General features: G+C 35.2%; 1 protein-coding gene across 1 annotated transcript in view; it reads left to right on the top strand.

The window, feature by feature from the left end:
• Window positions 1-24,209, top strand: part of nos1apa (nitric oxide synthase 1 (neuronal) adaptor protein a) — a 124,962-nt gene that overhangs the window by 24,723 nt on the left and 76,030 nt on the right. The window contains exon 3 of the mRNA XM_073851509.1: window positions 21,014-21,106. Coding sequence (XP_073707610.1) covers window positions 21,014-21,106 — 93 coding nt within the window. The remainder of the gene's footprint in view (window positions 1-21,013; window positions 21,107-24,209) is intronic.

Genomic DNA, 24,209 nt, shown 5'->3' with positions numbered 1-24,209 from the left:
ATTGGCGAACAGCTTAGACGGCATTTCAGTACTGTCGCCGATGCATGATATTATCATTATTGTGCTAATTTATTTAATTATTTGCATGCCTGAAACCAGCTCCAGCGTAAGGCTAGTGAAGCTTTCTACACTGTATGATGAATGATTCTTTTACTACACACTGCACACATCTACGGCACAGCTCCAGCGCGGACACCGATGATCGTCACTCTAGTCAGTGCTTGTGTTTACATCAGCCGCACCTTTGCATATGTTTCGACCAAGGGGCAACCTCCCGCTCTCTCTATTGAAACCAACACGGAAGTGTCTTAAAATGCAATTCATCGACTGGCCGCTAGAGACTGGCTGCAAAAGAGAGTCAGTCCCATTGACTCCCCATGTTAAAATGCCCAACTTTACAGCAGAAAAAAGTATGTTTACAGCCTGGTTCAAAAAATGGTTTGTCTATATAGCTAGTTTTGCCCTTCATGTCAACTGTGAGGGGGGTGAATTTTTTTATAACTCATCCATTTAAGTTATATTAAGCCTTAAAGTTCAGCATAATTAAGGGCGTGGCCATTTGAGTGACAGGGGGATTGCCGCTGCTGTCACCACTGTCGCGTTAGGCGGGCGTGGTTTCAGCAACCAGCTCCACCCACGTCCCGCCTTTTTGCCCATTTTTGATTATCCGGGAGTGACGCGCGGTGACGCGATTCCAAGATGGCGACGGCCGAATCCCGCCCACAACAGGCTTCAAAATAGCACTTCAGAATCCTACGGGTGACGTCACGGACACTACGTCCATATTTTTTACAGTCTATGGTTTCGACCCTCTATACCGCACACGTCAGCGACCGGAGCAGTTTGCAGACACTTTAGTCAATGCTTGCGTTTATACCAGGCGCCCTGCGGCTTTCTGAAGCATCCCAGAAGTGGCTGTCCATGCTACATTGCTAAATTTAGGCTAATTACCCACCTCGTCCCTCCCCACTTCGCCAACGATTCGAATTTCCGTAGGCGGGATTCATTTGAATGATATTCTAATGAGCGTTGTGACATTATAACATTTAGAAAACAATGCTGTGTAGTCAAAACTAGCTGTTCGTTGTAGTTCTTGAAAAGGGATTTTTTTTTATATCTCCCTTTGGAGTGGACTTTGAGATTTGTAACTTTGTAGATGTTTTTTATGCCCAAACATACACACCACACACTGGCTAAAATTGAAAAAGTGAAAAAGCATAAGGACCCCTTTAACAAAACATGCTATGTGCTTCATTGACTGACAGCCTATTGATTGTTTCCATTGTCCATTTAGATTTTAGCAGCCAAACCCTTTACATGGGAAAGATTTCTTTGAAGATTTTGTCCTGCCTTCATTGTGTTTCCTATGAGACCCTTTTTGCTTTATCTCTCCTTAAGACAGATAAGCTTGCAAGTGAAGCCGGTCAGCTTCAGTAATAAAAACGCCAGTTTCTCTGAACCCAGAGGGACGGGGAATGCTGTGGTCATCACTTTCATTCCTTCAGCTGATCCCCATGGTTTTCGTGGTTTGAAGTGCTGGATTTGATTTCACAGCAGAAATGTGGAGCTGTAGCATTGATGGCCTTTGCTAACTTTATGAATTGCAGTAAGCAGATTGCCAATAGCCATGCAGACTCCAAACTAATAATGGCTGTGGAGACACTCACAGCCTTTCAGCTGAAGGCCAGATTTATTTATTCTGCCTTTTAACACTCAGCGACCATACAGCGGTTGTCACAATACCAATATTTCAGTGTTTGACACAAACACATTGAACTGGAAAATATTGAGGAAAAATGTTTACTTGTACTTACAAAGTACAATAGACAGCTGCAGGTCTGTTTTGAGGGATAATATATGTTGTTCAGTCCGTATTGGATTGGTGTTATAACGAAGATGTTTAATTGAAATAATAAAAATAATAATAATAAAAATAGGGCTGGGTTTTGACAAATTTCACAATTTGATTTGATTGTACTTCACAAGCTTATTATTCGATTCCATTTTCATTTCAATTCGAAAAAGATGTTAATACATATACAAAATATGTTTACATCTAGTCCACAAGAGAAAATAATAGTTGAATTTATGCAAAAATTACTCTGTTCAAAAGTTTTCACACACTTGATTCTTAATACTGTGGGATTTATTTATTTTTAGTTTATGAGTCCCTTGTTTGTCTTAAACAGTTCTGTTCTTCAGAAAAATCTTTCAGGTCCCATAAATTCTTTGGTTTTTCAGCCTTTTTGTGTATTTAAACCCTATGACAGTATGATTTTGAGATCTGTCTTTTCACACTGAGGACAACTGTGGGACTCATGCAACTATTACAGAAGGTTCAAACGCTTACTGATGCTTCAGAAGGAAAAATTATGCATTAAGAGCCTAAATTTGAAGATAAATTAGGATAAATTTTATTTATTTTGTGTTCTGGGAAACATGCAAGCATCTTCTGTGACTTCTGATTCTGATGGTCATTACTAAATGGACAAAAAAAAAATATTTAGGCAAAATAAGAAGTTTACACATCTTCATTCTGTTCCAAAAGTTTACACATCTCTTGTATATGTATGAGTATTATCACAGCATGAAAACAGGAATGGTTTCATCCGTTTAGCAAAAAATAGGCTATGCCACTAGATTATTCGGTGTGCAATTTAAAGCTGAAAGTGGGCACTTTCCTGGAGTGATCTCATCTGCTTTATTACATGGCAATTTTAAAATGCATAACAAAAGAACTTTATGTGTTTTGTCTCCCAAATAACACTTCATCTCCCTTTCAGTGGAAATTGAAGGCACTATATATTCATAGCTGCTCAAATTGAGAACTCATTCAGCTAAGGAGGCCATCTGAAGGAAAGATGATGGCTATTCTGTTTATATAGATTGCAGAATGCAGATGTGAGAGCAAGGTCAGAGGAGAATTGGTAAGATTTCATAAGGTTTAAGGCAGACAGAAAGAGAGTATGCCTTGAGCAAGATTGTGTTTGCTCTGCACAACCATGGTCAAAATCTGGTGTGTATTACAACTCCCACACAAGGAGAAATCCCTTCTGGCTCCCAAGCAGCTTTTAATTGGCTGTGCAATGAAGGGTTGTTACGCTGATCTAGAGCCTGTTTTAAACAATAAAAGGCCGGGCTTTGTTTATAAGAGGGAGTTCATCTATATGGTGTTAATGTAAAATCTGAAAAATTATCGTGAGCAGCACGCCACTTATGAATTCATTTTGAGAGCGTTGTGAGTATGAGCTGCAAGCTGAAGTCATGCACCCATTATGCATAGAACAGAAAAGTTGTTTGTCGTAATTGTCATGTCTGTTTGTATGCTGTTGTTTTGTTGCTGATTTTGAACGGAATTTATTTGGTTCTTCATTTTGCATTTCTTTCTGAAATGAAGGTTATATTTGATGGACTTGTTTTGCCATGCACTAACATATATGTCAGTCAATACTAATAAGCTAAAGATTATTTTCATGTTCTGGCTATTAACTGATAAACATACAGCTATTAAAGGTCAAGTAAATATGTTTGAGTTTCTTGTTCAGTTTATTTGATGTGCCCTATGTGCATTGATCAATGTTTACTGTATTTGTGAATACAAATGCTTTGGAATGCACTTCCAATAGAGGGACAGAAATCTAAAAATAAATGAAGGTTGAAAATTAGATTATACTTGTACACAGTGCCTTGCAAAAGTATTCAAACCCCTTCATTTTTTTTTTTATGATGCTACCGGTCAAAATGTTTTAAATTAGTTTCTAATGCTCATCAAGGCAGCATTTATTTGATCAAAAAATACAGAAATACATTTAATATTGTCAAATATTATTCTGATGTAAAATTACGTCCTTCTATTCTAATATACATTAAATATCTTATTTATGTGATCAAAGCTGAATTTCAGTATCATATGATCCTTCAGAAATCTCTAATATACTGATTTATTAACAATTGTGTTGCTTAAAGGAGAACTCCGGTGTGATATTGACCTAAAGTGTATTGAATCATGATACCGAGTGTGAACGTACCTTGCATATCTCATCTCGGTTTGTGTCCTGCTGTCCGAAATCTGGGGTCAGTTAGCCGATGCTAACAACAGGTTGTCAATGAGAGTCAACAGGGCATCGGAATAGCCATGTAAATAAATCACTGTTTTACGCCATTTACGAGGCACAAAGTAGCTCCACACTTCATTGGTAGACTTCCAAGGGCCCTGACATTTAAAACGAGACATTGAGAACTCAGAAAAAGCACCGGTAGTTTATTTACAAGTAGACATTTTCCACCAGGAACAGACCGGTCGCCGCCATCTTAAATGTAGTCACGATAAGTCGAGTGTCGAGCACGAAGGAAACTACAACCTGATATGTTGATAACCTGATGAATTCCTTGGTGCTCGACACTCGACTTATCGTGAAGTTCAGGATGGCGGCGACCGGATTTTCTTTTCCAGGTACTGTCTGTATAAATCTTCTTGTAAATAAACTAAACCTGACCCCAGATTTCGGACAGCTGGACACAAACCGAGATGAGATATGCAAGGTACGTTCACACTCGGTATCATGATTCAATACACTTAAGGTCAAAATCACACCGGAGTTCTCCTTTAATACTTTTTTCAGGATTATTGGATGAATTAAAAGTTAAAGAACAGCATTTATTTAAAATAGATTTTTTCCTAACAATATACACTACTGTTCAAAAGGTAGGACAAGGTAATTTATTCCTTTTTTTTTTAAAGAAATTATTACTTTTATTCAGCAAGGATGTTAGATTGATTTAAAAAGTGATAGCAGATTTATATTTTGAATAAATGCTGTTTTGATTTTTTGCTTTTTCCTAAAAAAGTATCACAGGTTCCACAAAATTCTGGAGGTTCCAGAGTAATGGTGGCTGATGAGAATTCAGCTTTGCACCACAGGAAAATGTTTTTTTTTAATTGTATATTAAAACACAAACCATTATTTTATATTGTAATAACATTTTGCAGTATTCTTTTTGTTTTGTTTGTTTATTGTTGTCTTTTTGATCAAATAAATGCAGTCTTGATGAGCAAAATAGACTTATTAAAAAAAATTGCAAGTCTTGCTGATGCCAAATTTTTAACCGGCAGTGTATATATACAAAATAATACACTAAAAATTAAAATCTGCCTTTTTAAATGCAATAATTGAGTTTAAGCATTGCAGCTTTAAATTGTAAGTGACTAAAAATTAATATTTTTTATATATATATAATTAGTGTTTTTAAAGATTAATGTAAAAAGATAAATGTAATCTATAGGTAAAAATTTTAAATCAGTATGTACTATTAAATATTTATTAATGGCTAAATAAATAATTCAATCAATAAATAATTAACCCTGCACACCTGCAGGATGATTGATATGTGCACAAGAGAGGCTAATGCAAAAAATCAGCACAGAAAAAATAAGTCATGCACACTATCCTCATCTTGTAAAAAGTATGTAAAATCAATTCATTTTCAAGCTAAAGGGCCAATGTATCTTATAGTGTTGAGTATATTGTGCATTCCTAAAAGTTTTGCTTTCTGCTTTTTAACGCTTATTGGCCTTGCTGTTTGTTTTGAGACCCTCTCTCATGTGTCATTATTATTTTTTATTTGGAGTCATAAAATAGTGGGGAACTTGACTCAGCCATAGCTCATTATACAGTCATTTCAGTTTCCTGTGGTCTTTGACGATTCATCTAGTTTTTCTTGCAGAAGTAGTGATAAACAGCACTGCGGCTAAATATCATCTCTGCCTACCTGTCAGAGACTGTTTGTCTGATTTTTTTTTTTTTTTTTCCTTGGAAAGGAAGAGGTGTGAGGGCTGCTGTTCTTCCTCTTACCACGTAACTTTCCACAGGTTTATTCAAAGGCTTGCCAGCCTTTTGTTTTCAACAATGGAAGCAATCAATGTTAGTATTCTTAAATGTTACAATTATAAAACCACCCTTTTCAGCACAAAATGGTGTACAAAGTGCTATTAAATAATTGTGTTTAGCTTGGTTTATTTGTATGTGATGCTTCTATGCATTTTTGTCTTGTTTAACTAATGACAAGAACCCTCATGATGGCAACATATTTGTGTGCATGTAATAGACTAGCAGTTAATGTTTGCTTTCAAGCAATGTTCATTATGAGACTTGTTTACTCTCAATAATAACATCTCCACCACGCAAATACGCATTTACTGTCTGTTCTTTATTTTTCTGTTTACCACAGCTGACTCATTGCTATATTAAAAGAAATGGTAACGAATGCTTCATTCAAAGAGTATGGAAAGCATTTTTATTTATGCTTTTAGCATTGGTGCTTTTAAAGAGACAAAACTTATCAGAATGTTCTGAGACTTATCAGCCTGTCCATCGGCTGGACTCTTTCAATGACTACATTGAAAAAAAAATTGTGTAGAAGCATTTTCACTCAGAAATTGCAAGTCAGTTTTGCAATTAATTGCAAAGAAAAGGCAAGTAACACATTGAATCATACATGGAATTTTGAAGTTTCTTGTTAAATGGACTCAAGTTTTGTTTTATTTACAACTTTAAAAAACACATTTTACAGTGTTAACTATGCTGATCCAACCCTAGAATAAAATGAGGAAATGTAATTATAAAAGAAAGGATGCACTAAAATTAAAGGGTTGGTTCACCCCAAAATTAAAATTACCCAACAATCTACTCATTTTCACGTCATTTTAAGTGTACAGTCAAGCCTGAAATCATACCCCTGGCAAATTCTGACTTAAAGTTACTTTTATTGAAGCACCAATTTTTTTTTGGACCGGAAATGACACCGGCTTCTCCCAAAAGATAATAAGATGATGTACAAGAGGCATCATTGTGGAAAAAAATATTTCTCAGCTTTTATTTACATTTGAACAAAAAGTGGCATGTCCAAAATTATTCATACCCTTTGCAAACTGTCACAGTCTATGGGAAAATCCAAAGTTCTATACCATTCCAAATAGTCCAAGCTGTTCTAAAGCATCCTAATTACCCTGATTCATTGAGAACAACTGTTTTAATCAACTCAACAGGTGAAAAACAGAAGCTCTCTGCTGTTGGTTTGTGGACAGTCATGGCTAAGACAAAGGAGCTCACTGAGGTCCTGCGGCTGCGCATTGTGGCTGCTCACAAGTCAGGAAAGGGCTATAAGACTAATATCTAAATGTTTCGAAGTTTCAGTGGCTACAGTGCAAAGTATTATTAAAAAATACAAGACTTTCCGCACTGTGAAAAATTTTAGAGGACGTGATCAGAAGCCAAAAGTGACACCTTTGCTGGCCAGGAGGATAGTGAGAGAGGTAAAAAAGATCACCACCAAGGTCATCCTGATGAATCTGGGCTCTCTCCAGGGGGGTTAACAAAGGCCTTCTGAAGCCAGTCGTTGTGTTTGTGTAAGAAAAATATCTATATTTAAAACTTTGTAAACTGTAATCTCTTGTTTCTGCTAACTGTCATACATTCATTAGAGAGTGGCTTTCCAGCGGATGACATAGGACGGACACGTAGCGTAACCTCTGAAGAGAATATGCTAGTCTTCCAAAAGCCAAGTTTTGTTTACAGCAAAGGAAAACCAGTCTCTTCTTGGCTTATATCGAAATCTTCCAACATTTTTCTTTACAAATACTTGTTTTGTACTTCTAATTCATGAACGGTGTTTTGTTTTGCCCTCTCCACTGGGCTTCCGCATTCGCCTAGGTCCTACGTAATCCGCTGGATCACCACTGACTCGTGAACACACGTACAACAGTTAGTGGAAGCTAGAGATTAGGGGTGTAACGGTTCACGGGGATGTATTGAACCGTTTCGGTACGGCCTGTTCGGTTCGGTCCACTTGCGTACCGTTTCGGTATATTTTTTTCATTAAATAATGTAAATTTATTATTAGCGTGATATTAAGCGCAGCGGAACAATGTTCCTAGGCGAGTTTCCGCACGGACGCTATTGAGTGACGCACAGTAACACACGCACAGCTTTGCACACAGTTAAGGTGCGTTCCGATCAACAGGGTCCCTACGCAGTGTTCACTGCTCCCATACTCCCTTAACTCGGTATATCCGTTGAAGTGGACTTCGCTGACAATAATCGCTCATTTGGAATGCCCTGGAACGTCATCAAAGCAAATTAATGGCAGGGTCACGCAGATTATGATTTAACATAAATAAATATTGTAATTTATTTTACTTTCAAATTTAAATACATATAAAATACATATAAACATATGTATCTAAAAAAATATAGTCCAAATGTATATGTTTAGACCGTTAACACATATTTCACGCACTTTTATCCCCCCACACACAGCCTATATTTAACTATCCTGTGATAACATTAAATAAAACAAGAAAGAGATTCACCTCACCAGTTTTACTTTCATTCATAAAATACAATATGCAAATGTAACATGAACCGCCATAACCATTCATAAACACTCTAATTTGTATAATAATAACAACATTTATTGCAACCGCTTCATTTCAGAGCCTCAAAAAATAATGTAAAATATCACCCAAATGTGTGGCTTTTATTTATTTTATGCAAGAATTCTATTGTGTATTGGCAGCTTTTCAAAATAAAGATTTTGTAATTTCTTATTTTTTTGTACCGAAAATGAACCGAACCGAGCTCTCCAAGACACTGTACCGAACCGAATACGATTTTAGCGTACCGTTACACCCCTACTAGAGATTATTTTTATAAAGTTTTAAATATGAATATTTTTCTTACACAAACGCAGCAATTCACTTCAGAAGGCCTTTATTAATACCCCGGAGGCATGTGGAGTATTTTTTATGACGGATGAATGTACTTTATTGGACCTCAAAATCTCAACACCTATTCACTGCTATTATAAAGTTTCTGGAAGAGCCAGAAAAAATTTAAAATAAATCCGATTGTATTCGTCTGAAAGAAGAAAGTCATATACACCTTAAATGGCTTGAGGGTGAGTAAATCATGGGTTATAATTCATTTTTGGGTGAATTATCCCGTGGGAAATTTTTTATTTGATGTTTATCTGCTTACTCCCAGGGCATCCAAGATATAGGTGACTTTGTTTCTTCAGTAGAACACAAACAAAGATTTTTAACTCAAACCGTTGTAGTCTATCAGACATATAATGGCAGTGAATGGGACCCACGGATTTGAGAGTCAAAAACCATACATAGACAAAACCAAATTAAACCCTGCGGCTTGTGACGATACATTGAGGTCTTAACATACGAAACAATTGGTCTGTGCAAGAAACTGAACAGTATTTATATCTTTTTTTTTTTTTTACCTCTGATCCATCGCAATGTCCAACTGTCCTGAGTGCGTACACAACAGCCGGCACGTGACGTGTCAATGTTCTTTGCATAGAAGACGCATTGTTTACACATAGATTGTTGGCACGAATGCTACTCAAAATGGTAATTACTTGTGCTTATCCTGATTGTTGCAACCAATTAAAACTAAAACTTTTGAGCCTGAGAGACTGAAGTTATGGTTGCTTTCCCTTCGTCACACGCTGGGTGTTGTGAGGTAAAATTTTTATAAATACTATTCAGTTTCTTGCACAGACCAATTGTTTGGTGTCTTAAGACCTCAATGTAATGTCACGAGCTGCAGGGTTTTAATTTAGTTTCATCTGTGTATGCTTTTTTGGCTCTCAAAGCCGTGGGTCCCATTGACTGCCATTAAATGATTGACAGACTGTAACGTTTTGAGTTAAAAGTCTTCGTTTGTGTTCTACTCAGTCACCTACATCTTAGATACACTGGGGTTAAGCATTTAAACATCTAATTTTCATTTTTGGGTGAACTATCCCTTTAATTTGTAATACAGAATCCAAAGCAAAAGAAAAAAGTTTGGGTAATTAAATTTCAGCCATCCAAAACTATTCGGCCATAGTTCTTTTTTCTTTCTTTGCTATTGTGACTAATTATTTTCCCATTGCCAAATTCCATTTCATCATTGTATTCCTCCTTTAATTAGGCAATTTTTGTTGTAAGTTTCTTTCGTCAAAACATGTAAAGAATGTGGCTCTGTAATGTTTCGAGAACATTGTGTTTTGAACATCTCAATGCAACAACCTTGTCTTGACCAGTTGTGTGAGTGTAGGGCTATTTGAGTTGGAAAGCTATTTGAATATACCCGGCACGATTTCATTAATTCTAGTATTGCAAAATTACTCACTTCGAGCTTTATAAATTGAACTCCAGCTTTGTTAATGTGTGCTTTAGGATCATTTTAATACATAACCACTCTGGATTTTTACATATTAGTGCAATAACTTAATAGCATGGCCAAATTAATTTCTTTGCTTACATTTGGCACTTAGCTCTAAGGCACAGATTCATCTTATAGTTTTGGATTACTTCTTAAATAGCATACCATGATGAAATGAGCAAGAAAAATGAGAGTGAGATGTTTTCAACCCACAACGGTTTGAGAATTGGGCTTATGTTTGTAGGTCAGCCTGCCTTTTCGCCTGTAACAAAACAGGCTTTTACCTGTAAGTTCCAGCTGCGGAGCAAGGCTGTGCTTGCTTTCTATCTATCTCAGTGTCATCTTCATGGGTCTCCGACAGTGGCGATTGGGAGAAAAAGAGAAGTATGAATGTGAAGAGGCTGTATTCCCCAGTGGGCTTTTATACTGAGAGGCTCTTCACAGCCAGTCTAATTATAATGTTCAGAGTCACTGTGTCATTGTGCACCCTTCTGCACTTTTTCGAGGAAAAGTAGCCATGAGCCAGAAGTCGGTGTTTTCATGTTTTTAAAGGACGGCTAATCATGTTTTATACATAGACATTTTATGTGTGACGATAATTTGTTACTTTTTTTTTTTTTTTTTTTTTTTAATGTACGAACCAGAATGTCATATAAACTGGTGGGCTCTTTTGAGTAAAGAGCCACTTAGCAATCATCCTCAATACCCTAGCAACCACCCAAAACCACTTAGCAACCACAACACACCCTCAACTTTTTTGTGGCATGGAAAATTTTGCATCATGTCATTTATTCTGAAGAGGCTCAGTGTATCACTTTCTGCTTTTCATTTTACTTGTTACTGTCTTTTCATTTCAGAGCGTAATGAAATCAGATCTTTCGTGATGTTACAAAAATCGAATCTTTTTCAAAGCCATGAAACTTGGTTTACTCCATACAGATAACATATAAACTGATTTTGTTTCTCATATCTCACTGGAAGTTAATGCTGGACTAAAGGTTGGTTACTCTGGGATAATATTTCAAGATCAGTTTGTCAGAACTCATCAATTAATTTTCAAAAATTTGCTGTCCTTCTGGACGCCTCAAGGATATCTTTATTGGTTGCTATGGGAACGCCATTCTTGATAGTATCTTGTGTATCCATGGACACTGAACGAATCTAAATGTTGTTTCAGAGCGTGTCTTTTGGTATCATGGAAAGAAGGCTTGTTGACAAAGTCAAAGTTTTTCCTCAGCCGTGGCAGGGTGTCGTATATCATCTGGATATTGATTTAAGATTAGATTCATGACAGACTTTCAGGTTTTTTTTCTGTTGGCTGCGTAAACCTGCAAGACGGATGTGCTTCTCCCCAGCAGGATCTGTCTGTTCCAAGACCTTCTTCTCCCTCTTGAGCCTTTACTTTTTGATAAGTCGCAGAAATTGTCACCAAGATCCACCATGTCTGATGATTAATGCTGACACGTTGTCTGTCCCATTGTGCTGCTGGAGGACTGGAGATACAGACGGCCCTGTGACTCACTCGCTCTCTAGAATGCAAAACTCTATCAAAAGAGGTGTGGTAAAAAAGCCACGAGATAGAACGTCATGACTTCTGTAACCCTGGAAAGTACAAAGTGCGTAGATTTCTATTCTTTCCTTCCAGGATCTGTCAGAGTGCCCTTGGTGGAAATGTTATAAAGTAGCCTGCTGTCTGATTTAGCCTTTACATCACACAATATGCATCTGTAACATCCTTGAACATCTATTATGATTCTATTGAAGGCCTAAATACAAAGTATTCTCTTTGACTTTCAGTTACGTTAGTGACTAATACAGTTTGTGCATAATTATTAGGCATGTTGATATTCTGGTCATATTTTTTTTTTCCATGCACATTTTACAAATTCCAAACCACATCAATCGTAATAACTACAATTAATTTTGTATTTAAGCATTTATAAGTGATATATAATTGTCCATAAAGGCTGGAAGTGAAACGCTTCTTATATTCAGGTGTGCAAAGTTATTAAGCATGTTTTCTTTCACATGTAAAAAAAAAATAATTCAGTGTGAAAAGTCTAAAATGATTAAACGCCCATGATAAATATTCAAAACTAATGCAATAACGAAATTAAGTTAGGACATGATCATTAAACAGTAAAATGCACTGTCAGGAAAAAAATAGGTGGAAAAGAAAAGACACATGTTAACTGCACATAATTAAGAATTGAGGGGGAGAATTAGGTGTCAAACCATCAGGAACCATTTAGTCTCCAGTGCCACCCTTTTACAAAACTGCAACTTACCTGGAGTCTCAGATAAGACGGATCTTGGATGAGTAAATTATCTGTAATTTTTTTGTTCTGGAAGTGAACTTCTCCTTTAAAAAAAAACAACATCCTGAAGTGTTGTAAAATACATGAAGACTGATTTTTTTTTTTTTTTTTTTCATAGGCTTTATAGACAGGTAAGTTGAGAGTGACTCTTGAAGGACCAGCACCACATCCTCTTGTACCACTCTTTCAAATAATGTATCTTCAAGAATCTGGCAGTAAGTTTTGGGAGCCCATTTTTAGTCCATCTCTGCAAGAGACACTTTTCAGGATAAAAAATGTATGGACTAAAAATGAACTCCTAAAACTTGCTGCCAGATTCTTGAAGATAAATACAAGAGGATTTGGTGCTGGTCCTTCAAGGGTCACTCTCAACTTGCCTGTCTATAAAGCCTATGAAAAAAAATCAGTCGTATTTCACAACACTTCAGCATGTTATTTTTATTAAAGGAGTTCACTTCCAGAGCAAAAAATTACAGATAATTTTTCCTCATCCAAGATGTTCATGTTTTTCTTTCTTCACTCATAAAGGTATTGTTTTTTTTTGTTTGTTTTTTTTTTTGGAAAAATTCAGGATTTCTCTCTATACTGGACTTCTATGGGGCCCCCAAGTTTGAACTTCCAAAATGTAGTTTAAATGCAACTTCAAAGGGCTCTAAATGATCCCAGCTGAGAAAGAACGGTCTTATTTCTAAAAAAAAAATATATATATATATATATATATATATATATATATATATATATATTACTGCTTATATACTTTTTAACCTCAAATGCTCGTATTTCCATTCAAGACAGTTAGGGTATCAACTTACATCGCTGCAGAAGTACAGACCTAGTCTTTACAAAGTGAACATTCAAAGATGATAAAAAAAAAATCCGATCCTTTTACAAAAAAATGTAAAACAGCGATTTTGCAGTTGGAGAAGAAAATGAGATGGGAGTTTTTCGACCTACCCTAACTGTCATAAACAGGAATATACAGAGTTCATGCAGAGCTAGACAAGATGAGCAGTTGAGGAAAAGTATATGAAAAAGAACAAGAGGGTGGCTAACCGCACACTGATCCACTCAAGACTGGAAAAGTCAACAACTCTTTTATTTTATAAATTGCATCGTGCACAAAGTGCATGTGTTAAAAACAGACGGACACGAGCAAGCAGATGTTTCAGCACATTGCTTTGAGGCAAGGTTAAAAAGTATATAAATTGTATTTTTTATTTTTTTTTATTTTTTTTAGAAAATAACCAATTGTGTTGCTAAGACTCTAATGCCTCGGCTGGGATCATTTAAAGCCCTGAAGCTGCATTTAGGGTGTTTTCACACTTGTCATGTTTGATTAGATTAAAATGAACTCTGGTGCAATTGCTCTGTTAGTGTGGTTCGATTTGTGTAAGTGTGAACGTCCGAACCAAATACTTCTAAACTAACCAAAAACAGGGATTTTGCCCTTTGAAGCTGCATTGAAACTGCAGTTTGGACCTTCAACCCATTGTCCACCATTGAAGTCCACTATATGGAGAAAAATCCTGGAATGATTTTTCTCAAAAACCCTTATTTCTTTTCAACTGAAGAAAGAAGCACATGGACATCTTGGTTGACATGGGGGTGAGTAAATTATCCAGATCTTTCATCTGAAAGCAAACTAATCCTTTAATTAAAAATTGACGCCTACAGTTGTGCAATATTTTTACTACCTCACAGCAGAGAAACTGAAAGTGTTTTTTGATCTTGCCTACAGTATAGACTGCTGTTCAAAAGTTTGGGGTCAGTAAGTCAGTAAAGACATTTACAGAAGATTCATATTTTAAATAAATGCTGAAATGCTGTTCCTTTGAACTTTCTAATCATAACCCTGAAAAAATGTATCATGCTGTCCAGAAACAAATATTATGCTGTTGACACTGATGATAAAATATTCTTGAGCCCAAAATGATGTGACACTGATCTTTAGTGCATTTAAACCTACTCAATTTCATGACACACATCACTGAAAGTATTGACATCTTGTGAGTCAGATGTTGTTTCAGAAGCTGCTCTGATGGACTCATTTAGTGAATGATTCATCAGACTGATTCAAACTGGTAACAAATGAGTATGTGAGTCATTTTGAACTGTTCATTAAAACAATCAACTCCTAAAGTCATTTCCTAAAACAGGATTTCTGCCGCTGTTTCATGAAATGTAAGCAGAACATTTCTGTGTTAATTGTATAAAAACACAAGACTTCCATGGAAATTGTCTTATTGATTTGAGTGCAACAATTTATGTACAAATGGATTTATGAAAGCAATCTGCATACTAAGAAGTTGTGTGCCATACTAAGAAGTTGTGCACCAGCTGAGCAGCTGCCATTGAGATTAACAGAAATGTCAACGGGTGGCCTTCACCAGATGTGATTCCCATGCACAGTGCAAAAACTAATTGATTATGAAATTCGTTATTGACGAAAAGATGATTAGTTGATGCAGCATAATTTTCAGTCTTACTCTCATGCATGATCAGACTATCAAGTCTGCTGTTTAAGTATTGTTGTCTGGGGACAAGACAAAAATAAAGTGCCGCCTCTGATGAAGTGTGTCATGATGATGGATCACCCTATCCCTCAGGGTGGTTCAATAATCAACCCATAATCTTACATGTTAAGATTGAATGAATGTGTCAGATTTAGTAGTGCAGTAGTGTAATAAAAGAAGTAGTTGCCCCAGCCTGTGTACGTTCATGTAGCTGTCGCGAGTGACCCAGGATTTGATTTGTAGATTGCTGGCAAAGTACACCATTGAATCTCCGGATCTCAGGAGGGTTACTAAAATCCTAATCTAGCCTCAACAGCGTGTGAATGTCATTCTGTTGAAAGATGCCATTTCTCAAAGGCGAGCGACGTAGGATATTGTGAATGCTGTTGCAATGAGCAAAACGAGCCTGACATTTTAAAGGTGCACTGTAGATCAAATGAATGGCTTCTGCTCTGTTAGTTGTGCATTATTTTTACCACCTCACAGCAGAGGAATAGCGTCCTTGCTGTCTGTGAAGTGTATAACAGATAATAGCAATTATGATTACTTAATTTTTATAGCAGAATCAACAGGACTTCAGGGATACAATAGGATTGGTAGAGTGTGCCTGCCAAATTATTGTAAAGGTTGTTCCTAGTAGTCCCAAGTTGGAACGTTTTACGCAGTTAAGCGATAAACCGTACTGAACATTGGCTACTAAAATCACCTTTTTTTGTCTGCGGAACAATACTTCTGTCCAAAAGATAAAGTGTTTCCTACAGGATTTTGTTTGTGCAGCCGATTCCACCAGTTCAGAGAGTAATTGGAGACGATTCATTAAAGTGCCTCTATTATGGATTTTTGAAAATTGCCTTTCATGCAGTGTGTAATGTAACTGTATGTGAATGTAAACGTCTGCAAAGTTAAAAGTGCAGCATAAAGAAAGTTATGTCTCTCAAAAGAAAGAGGTGACTTGAGCCACTAAAATGAGTCGTTTTAAATTTAAATTCCATTTTGCATGAAGTTGGAATGAAATTAGACCAATCACAACAGACTGGATTATCGGAACAATCAGGACAGAGTAGCCATGCAAAGGCGGGGTTTGGAAAACTGAATCTTCAAACTAATCGTCTGAGAAATAAGGTAAAATTAAAGTCATATTAGAAGTGTTTTTTGACCTTGCATGCATGTAAACCTGTTGTTTGGGACTTTGCATAATAAGGGCACTTTAAACAAGTTAGTCAACTGACCTATTCATTCTGTGATTAACACTAGTGTTTCCCAGATATGCACTAGTGTTCAAATAATTGGGGTCAGTAAGACATACATGTATTTTTAAGAAATTAGTAGTTTTATTCAACATTTTTATTCATGCTGATAAAAGTCATAGTAAATACATTTATAATGTTACAAATTATTTATATTTCAAGTAAATGCCTAACTTTCTATACATTAAAAGATCCTGAGATCTAATGGTTTTCACAACTGTTGATTCATACGGAATGATTCTGACCAAATTAGCATATTAGAATAATTTCTGAAGGATCATGTGACAATGAATAGTGAATTAGTGACTGCTAAAATACAGACCTCACAGTAATAAATTTTAAAATAGAAAATAGAAAATGGCTATACTAAACTATAATAATGCATAATATAACTGTTTTACTGTAGTTTTTATTTTTTAAAAATGCAGAAATGGTGAACGTAAGACTTCTTTCAAAAACATTAAAAAAATCTTACGGACCCCAAGCCATTGAACAGTAGAGTATATACAGTATATTGGTGTTCTCACAATCATAAAGCTTAAAATGTTTTTTCCAGGCCTAAAGATCATATAAAATCTTTCTGGTTTTGCTCTAAACTGATATTTCTATAGAGCTTATAAAAGTTGCTCACAAGCTGTAGGGATGTGACATTAATTTTGCCATTAATTGTAATAATCGAGTGAGATTTTTGTTTGCACAAGGGGTCTGACAAACACCAGTGCTCCACACAAAGATCTAATCTCATCATCATCATCCAGTCTGGAATGAAATGAAGAAACAGAACAAACTGAGACTGACTAAATCCAAAAGAACTGTGGTAACATCTCCAAGATGCTTTAAGAGACCTACCTGCAAAACTATAGTACTATTAAAAGTTGTAGGCGCTTGTGTAAAAAAAAAAAAAAAAAAAAAAAAAAATGATGAGACCAGATCTCTGTGTGGAGCACTGGTTGTTGTCAGACTCCTTGTGCAAACTAAAATCTCCCTGGATTATTACAATTATGGCAAAATCAATGTTTGAGAATGTAAGATGATATTTCCTACTGGCACACTACAGAAAAAGATATAAATAACTTACTTGAAACCATTTTTAGCTGGTACTAGTGCTCTAATAATTTTGGCCACCACTGTAAGTAATTCAAATAATTTGGTTTACAATTCCGTCTGAATAATCCTATAGTGAACAATGTTTAAAAAATAACAAATGTTTGGAAAGGTGTATCTGTATCTGTATCGTTTAAAAACATGTTGTCATATCAACAAACTGCTTCATTTCGTCACTTTGTTGTCAGAGGTTACATAAGGTCAATTCAGTAAGCTCTTTCAGTGAAGGGTTCACAATATGTGCTCTGGACATTTTATTAAAAGAATATGTTCATAAATCAGATTATTGGTGGTGCTGTGCTCATATTGCATCAAGGGAATGATTTAGGATTTGTATTTGCTTTTTGCTTCTTTTGGTTTGTTGATGGTTCAGTCTGGGAATATTTTATTCCATTTATGTATGATATAGATTGTTTTCCCAGTTCGCCTTGTGAAACATTCATTCAGGTTTGGCTCTGAAACCATTCTGAAAGCATGGTTAGTTTTCTCATCTGGTTGTTTGAACTTTGCTGTGACCTTGTAGGTTCAGCTCAGAGAGGAATTCAAGATAAGCTCAATGCTCCTCATTGTTTGACTTTGAGTATGCAGGTCTGAACTTCGTTCTGTTTTCAACACCGGTGTAATGTTTGGCCATGTATGTAATGCACATCTTGAGTATATTGAGTTCTTCCTTCAGCATTTAGTAAACAAAATAATTTAATTTAAACACTCCAGCCACATAACTTTCTTTTTGTATGCTATGTAACTGAAAAGGAAAGTTGAATTACAAAAGTTGTTTTAGGCAGGGTCTAGTCTAGTGAAAATGGTTTTATCCTTTGGTTTAATCTTTAATTCATACTCATTTCGTTCAGACAGCAGTGTCTGTATCTTCTTTGACCCTAGTGTGTCAATACTAGATGAAATTTCACTCAGCACCTGCTGAGAGACGAGAAATGGGCTCCAGGTGGCTGAACGAAACTCAATTAAAATGAGACAAACAGGAAGGCATTACTTCAGAGAGGGGGAAAAATGGAAAAGAGTGGTAAACATGTGCCGTCACCTGGGTAGTATTAACACCTAGGTGCACGTGGCGGCCTTGACAGCTTTTTTTTTTTTTTAGTGCTGTTGTTGTTGTTTTTTTCATTTTATTTATTTATATTTTAAATGCTGTGCTGAGAATTAAAGGTATAGTTCACCTAAAAATGAAAATTCTGTAATTTTTTTTACTCAACCTCATGTCATTCCAAACTCGTAAGACACAAATTAAGATATTTTGGATGAAATCTGAGAGCTTTCTGACACTGAATAGACAGCAACGAAACATTTACAGCACAAAAATGTAGTAAAGACATTGTTAAAATAGTCCATGACGTCAGTGGTTCAACCTTAATTTTATGAAGCTAAACAAATACTTTTTGCGTGCTAAGAAAACAAAAATAATGACTTCATTCAACAATTTCTTATACTACACTCTTAAAAATAAAGGTGTTTTAAAAGGTTCTTCAGCGATGCCATAGAAGAATGCATTTGGAACCATTCAGTCAAAGGTTCTTTTTAAGAACCATCTCTTTCCTACCTTTTCCTATTTGAAGAACCTTCTTTCGCCACAAAGAACCTATTGTGAAACAGAAATGTTCTACAGAACAACCCAAAATAGGTCATACAATCATCTATTTTTTCTTCCATATGTGCAGTTGAGGTCAAAAGTTTACATACACCTTTCAGAATCTGCAAAATGTGAATTATTTTAAATCTTAAGTATTGACCTGAATAAGATATTTCACATAAGACGTTTACATACGCTTGATTCATTATTCTGTTGTTAACTGATTGATCCACAGCTGTGTTTTTGTTTAGTGATAGTTGTTTATGAGTTCCCTGTTTGTCCTGGACAGTTAAACTGCCTGCTGTGCTTCAGAAAAGGGTCCCACAAATTCTTTGGTTTTTCAGCATTTTTGTGTATTTGAACCCTTTCCACCAATGACTGTATGATTTTGAGATCCATCTTTTCACACTGAGGACAACTGAGAGACTCATATGCAACTATTACAGAAGGTTCAAACACTCACTGATGCTTCAGAAGGAAAAACAATGCATTAAGAGCCAGGGGTGAAAACTTTTGAAAAGAATGAACATGTAATTTTTTCTTATTTTGCCTAAGTATCATATATTTTTCATTTAGTACTGTCCTTCAGAAGCTACAGAAGATTTGCATGTTTCCCAGAAGACAAAATAAGTTATATTTACCATGATCTTCAAAGTAAAAAAATTTTTACCCCTTGGCTATTAATGCATTTTTTATTTTCTTCCTGAAGCATCATTGAGCATTTGAACCTTGTGTAATAGTTGCATGAGTTCCTTAGTTGTCTTCAGTGTAAAAGATCTCAAAATCATGCAGTCATTGTTGGAAAGGGAAAGGCTGAAAAACCAAAGAATTTGTGGGATCTGACAGATTTTTCTCAAGTGCAGCGGGCAGTTCAGGACAAATAAGAAACTCATGAACATTGAACAACTATCACTAAAAAAACACAGCTGTGGATCATTCAGGTAGCAATACAGTATTAAAAATCAAGTGTATGTACACTTTTGAACAGGGTCATATTTATAAATTCAACTATTTTCTCTTATGAAATATATGTGAACTTCTTTTATGTGAAATATCTTATTCAGGTGAGTACTAAATAAAAAAAAATGACATGCATTTTGCATGATCCCTCTTATTTTGTTCAAATAATTAACATTTTGCAGATTCTGCAAGGTGTATGTAAACTTTTGACTTCAACTGTATATCTGTAAGCAGGAAGTTGCATAAGAAGCAGACTTTCTCCTTATTATCTAACATTAGCTAGTGAACAAAAAAGATGCAGAGTCGCTAGAGGGTCTGTTCGACTATGTCTTATTGATGGTGTAACAATTTCAGCATGTTGCTTTGAAGGAATTTAGGATTTGAGTTGATGATGCATTTATTAATGAAACTAGAAATGAAACCTTTTCCCAATGGCCTTAACCAGCTAAGTCTAATTTTTAACAATATTGTGTGTCCCATTGAATTTGTATACTGTATATGAGTGGGAATGAGAAATGAGAACACGCTGCTCTCTTCATGCTGTCCCTGCGGAGACTCTTGTTTACTTGTGTAAGAGTGTTTGCTCACAGTTGTTTGTACCGACACCCACATCCATACATCTCTAAGCAGGCTAATGCCTCTCTGAATAGCGGAAGAGCTGCATACATCACAAAGTTAACTCAGAGCTGAGAAGCTATAAAGAAACCCTTTTACATGAGAGCTCGATTCTATCCAGATGAACTTCAAAGGCTTTGCTGTTCCCTTTCCGATTTCCACACTGTTGATAAGCGCTTGGCTCATTTGAAAGTTTCAATCTTGCATTTCATTTGTCGAAATGTTAATGGCATTTGAGCTCGTTCTCTGCAAGGGCATATACGCCAATAAAAAAGGGTGAAGTTATTGATGTTTGCAGAGGACGGGCCGCATCATTTCTATTTAAATGGGCTCTTGGATTGAATTTAATTAATAAAAGTATCCTTGAGTGTCCTGGAAGGGTGGGAAATTAATTGCTCGGTATTGATATTTCTTCCCTTAATGATCTCTATCTTTCCTCTCTGCTTTACAGTATGAATTTAAAGTGAAGAATATCAAAAAGAAGAAAGTCAACATCATCGTGTCCGTGGACGGGGTCAAAGTAGCGCTGCGGAAAAAGAAAAAGGTAAACGGCTAGTTTCTAGATTAAAACTAGGTATGATATTTAATTAGGTTTAATTTGTTATAGAAAGGATTTTTTTATTCAGGTATGCATTAATTTATTTTTATTTATTTTATTTATTCAGTTATTTATTTTATAGGTTTTATTTATCACTTTTTTATTGTTAATTTTATTTATTTGTTCATTTTATTTTATTATTTATTCTTCTCACTATTTAACAACACTAAGATGCTACAAATCTAAATAATTCAGTTATTACAGATAAATAATTTTGTTATCATGTAGTACACTGCCATTCAAAAATATATACACTACCGGTCAAAAGTTTGGGGTCAGTAAGAGTTGTAATGTTTTTAAAGAAAGTCTCTTATACTCATCAGTGCTGCATTTATTTAATTGAAAATTTAGAAAAAAATTGTAATATTGCAAAATGTTATTACAATATAAAAATAATGGTTTCTATTGTAATATACTTTAAAATTTAATTTATTCCTGTGATGCAAAGCTGAATTTTCATCAGCCATTACTTCAGTCTTAAGTGTCACATGATCCTTCAGAAATCATTCTAATATACTGATTTATTATTAGAATGATCTATACTGGATCTATATTGGATTATATATTGCAACAGTTGCCCTGCAAAGTATTTGTGACCCTGGACCACAAAACCAGTCTTAAGTCGCTGGGATACATTCCTAACAATAGCCAAAAATACATTGTATGGGTCAAAATTATTGATTTTTCTTTTATGCCAAAAATCATTAGGAAATTAAGTAAAGATCATGTTCTACTATAAATATATTCAAATGCAATTTTTGATTAGTAATATGCATTTTTAAGAACTTAATTTGGAGAACTTTAAAGGTGATTTTCTTTTTTGCACCCTCAGATTCCAGATTTTCAAATAGATGTACCTCGGCCAAATATTGTCCTATCCTAACAAACCATATATCAATAGAAAGCTTATTTATTGAGCTTTCATGTGATGTATACATCTCAGTTTTGTCAAATTTAACCTTATGACTGGTTTTGTGGTCCAGGGTCACATTTATTTAGAAATTGTGATATTTTTTTCAGGATTCTTTGATTATGCATTATTAACTGTATTATGAATATGTCTTATGAATTATTATATTTATATTAGGGCCGGGACTTTAACGCGTTAATTTAGATTAATTAATTACACAAAAATAACGCGTTAAATTTTTTTAACGCATTTTAATCGCACTAAGTTTTGCACCGTGGAACGTTTCTCACAGGATGAGTTTCGGCGGACCGATTATACTGGAGCACAAACTAGCGTTCAGACAAGCCAAAGAACTTATACCAAAGAAGCTGCGTCCGTCCTAAATAGTATTGTATGTCCTAAATCGTAGTATGTTTAAAAAGTATTCCATAGATTCCCGGATGGTCTACTACTTAACGATCAATGCACACTCTTAACTGTTAATATTGCCCGCAACACACTGCGCCCTGAACGAGGATTCGATTAGAACTACAAACACGCATAAAAAGTGTTAAACTACAAACATGGAGGATATACGCGACCAACGGACAGGTAGAGAAAGGGGTTTGAGTGATAAATAATCAGTGTGTAACCTGATAAAAACTATTTTTTAAATGTTAAATGCCTTATATTCCATGTGCAGCAACATTTCTAATGATAGGTTTGGTGTTTGGTCATTAACGTTTAAATGCATAATTAAGCAAACACAAGAGTTCTCGGAATGAAAGACTGGTTAAAGAACGTGCCTCTTGTTACACATAATGGCAATCTTGCACTGGTCTGTTGGACTTGGTTGAACAAAAATAAACAATATTTTGTTGCTTAAGCTTATGTATTCAGTCATTATTCAATGGTATACTAAAAATCCATGTAAAAATCTTAATTCTCACTGTTCTCAGGTCAAATATTTACATGCGATTAAAATGCGATTAATTTCGATTAATTAATTACAAAGCCTCTAATTAATTAGATTAAATTTTTTAATCGAGTCCCGGCCCTAATTTATATCATTATTAATCTTTTTAGAATATGTATTCAATGCTCTATCAGTTTTGCCCTGACTGACCTTTTGAGACATGACATGAGACTGTATGCCCTATGTTATTTTCGTACATTTTATCATATCTATCATGACCTCAGACACAGACCAATTCTTGGAACAAGAAGTACTTCTTATTAAATGTGCCTTTTTAAAGTTTAGGTTGGTGGACAAATATGCAAATTAATAACACTTTAGATCACGAGCTGAGACATGAGTATTGCGTTCTTAATCAAAATATAGAAATATTAACACATATTAATAGTCATCTTGAAATATTAGAAGTTTGGTTATGTCTTATTGATTAAGCTACTCAATATAGTGCTGAAAGCTTTATTCATCCTTCGAAGTATATGTTTCATCTGTATTTTTCATCATCTATGTATGTGTGTGATGTCCGAAGCACAGTTCCGCAAAACGGTTATTCTTGGTACTTAATGAAGACAGTCTAGATGGACAATTACATTAACATTAACACGTCTCAATGTCTCAAGATATAAATTAAACTAAAAAGGAGAAATGAAACTGCACGTCCACTCAACCAAGTTTATAATTACTAATCACGAGTTTATTCACGAGATGATGTATTGATGTATTTTCAACTGACTTTGACCTTCAGACTTCCTGAGTTGTCTGGTTTTAGGGTATAAAAAGTCTTGCAATTTTATTCTGGACAGATCGGAGACTTCAACCTTCTCAACCTTTGCTCCGCTCTCAACTTTCTTCTGGGTGCACCTGAAATGGTCTAGTTTTCTATTAGACTTATTTTTCTCAGATTTGATAATATTAATAGACTATTTAACTAAATGTGACTTTATTAATTGCAATTTGGCTTTTATGGAATTCTCAACTTTTGAGTAAATATTATTATTATTATTGCAATATTTCTTATAATTTCTGCATTTGTATATCTTCTTAAAGAAGTATACTATTATTGAACAGATTTGAATTGGCTTATTAATATAACATTGAAACTAATGTTTACTCCTGATTAATGGATTTATGGACCCTTAATCTTTCATTTATGACTATTGTTTGGATTGTGTTCTACATTGCCCTTC

Source organism: Garra rufa, chromosome 12 (assembly GCF_049309525.1).
Source record: "Garra rufa chromosome 12, GarRuf1.0, whole genome shotgun sequence".
NCBI classification, from domain to species: domain Eukaryota; kingdom Metazoa; phylum Chordata; class Actinopteri; order Cypriniformes; family Cyprinidae; genus Garra; species Garra rufa.
The sequence above is the reverse complement of the archived record's forward strand: the minus strand, read 5'-3'. Positions and strand labels throughout refer to the sequence as shown.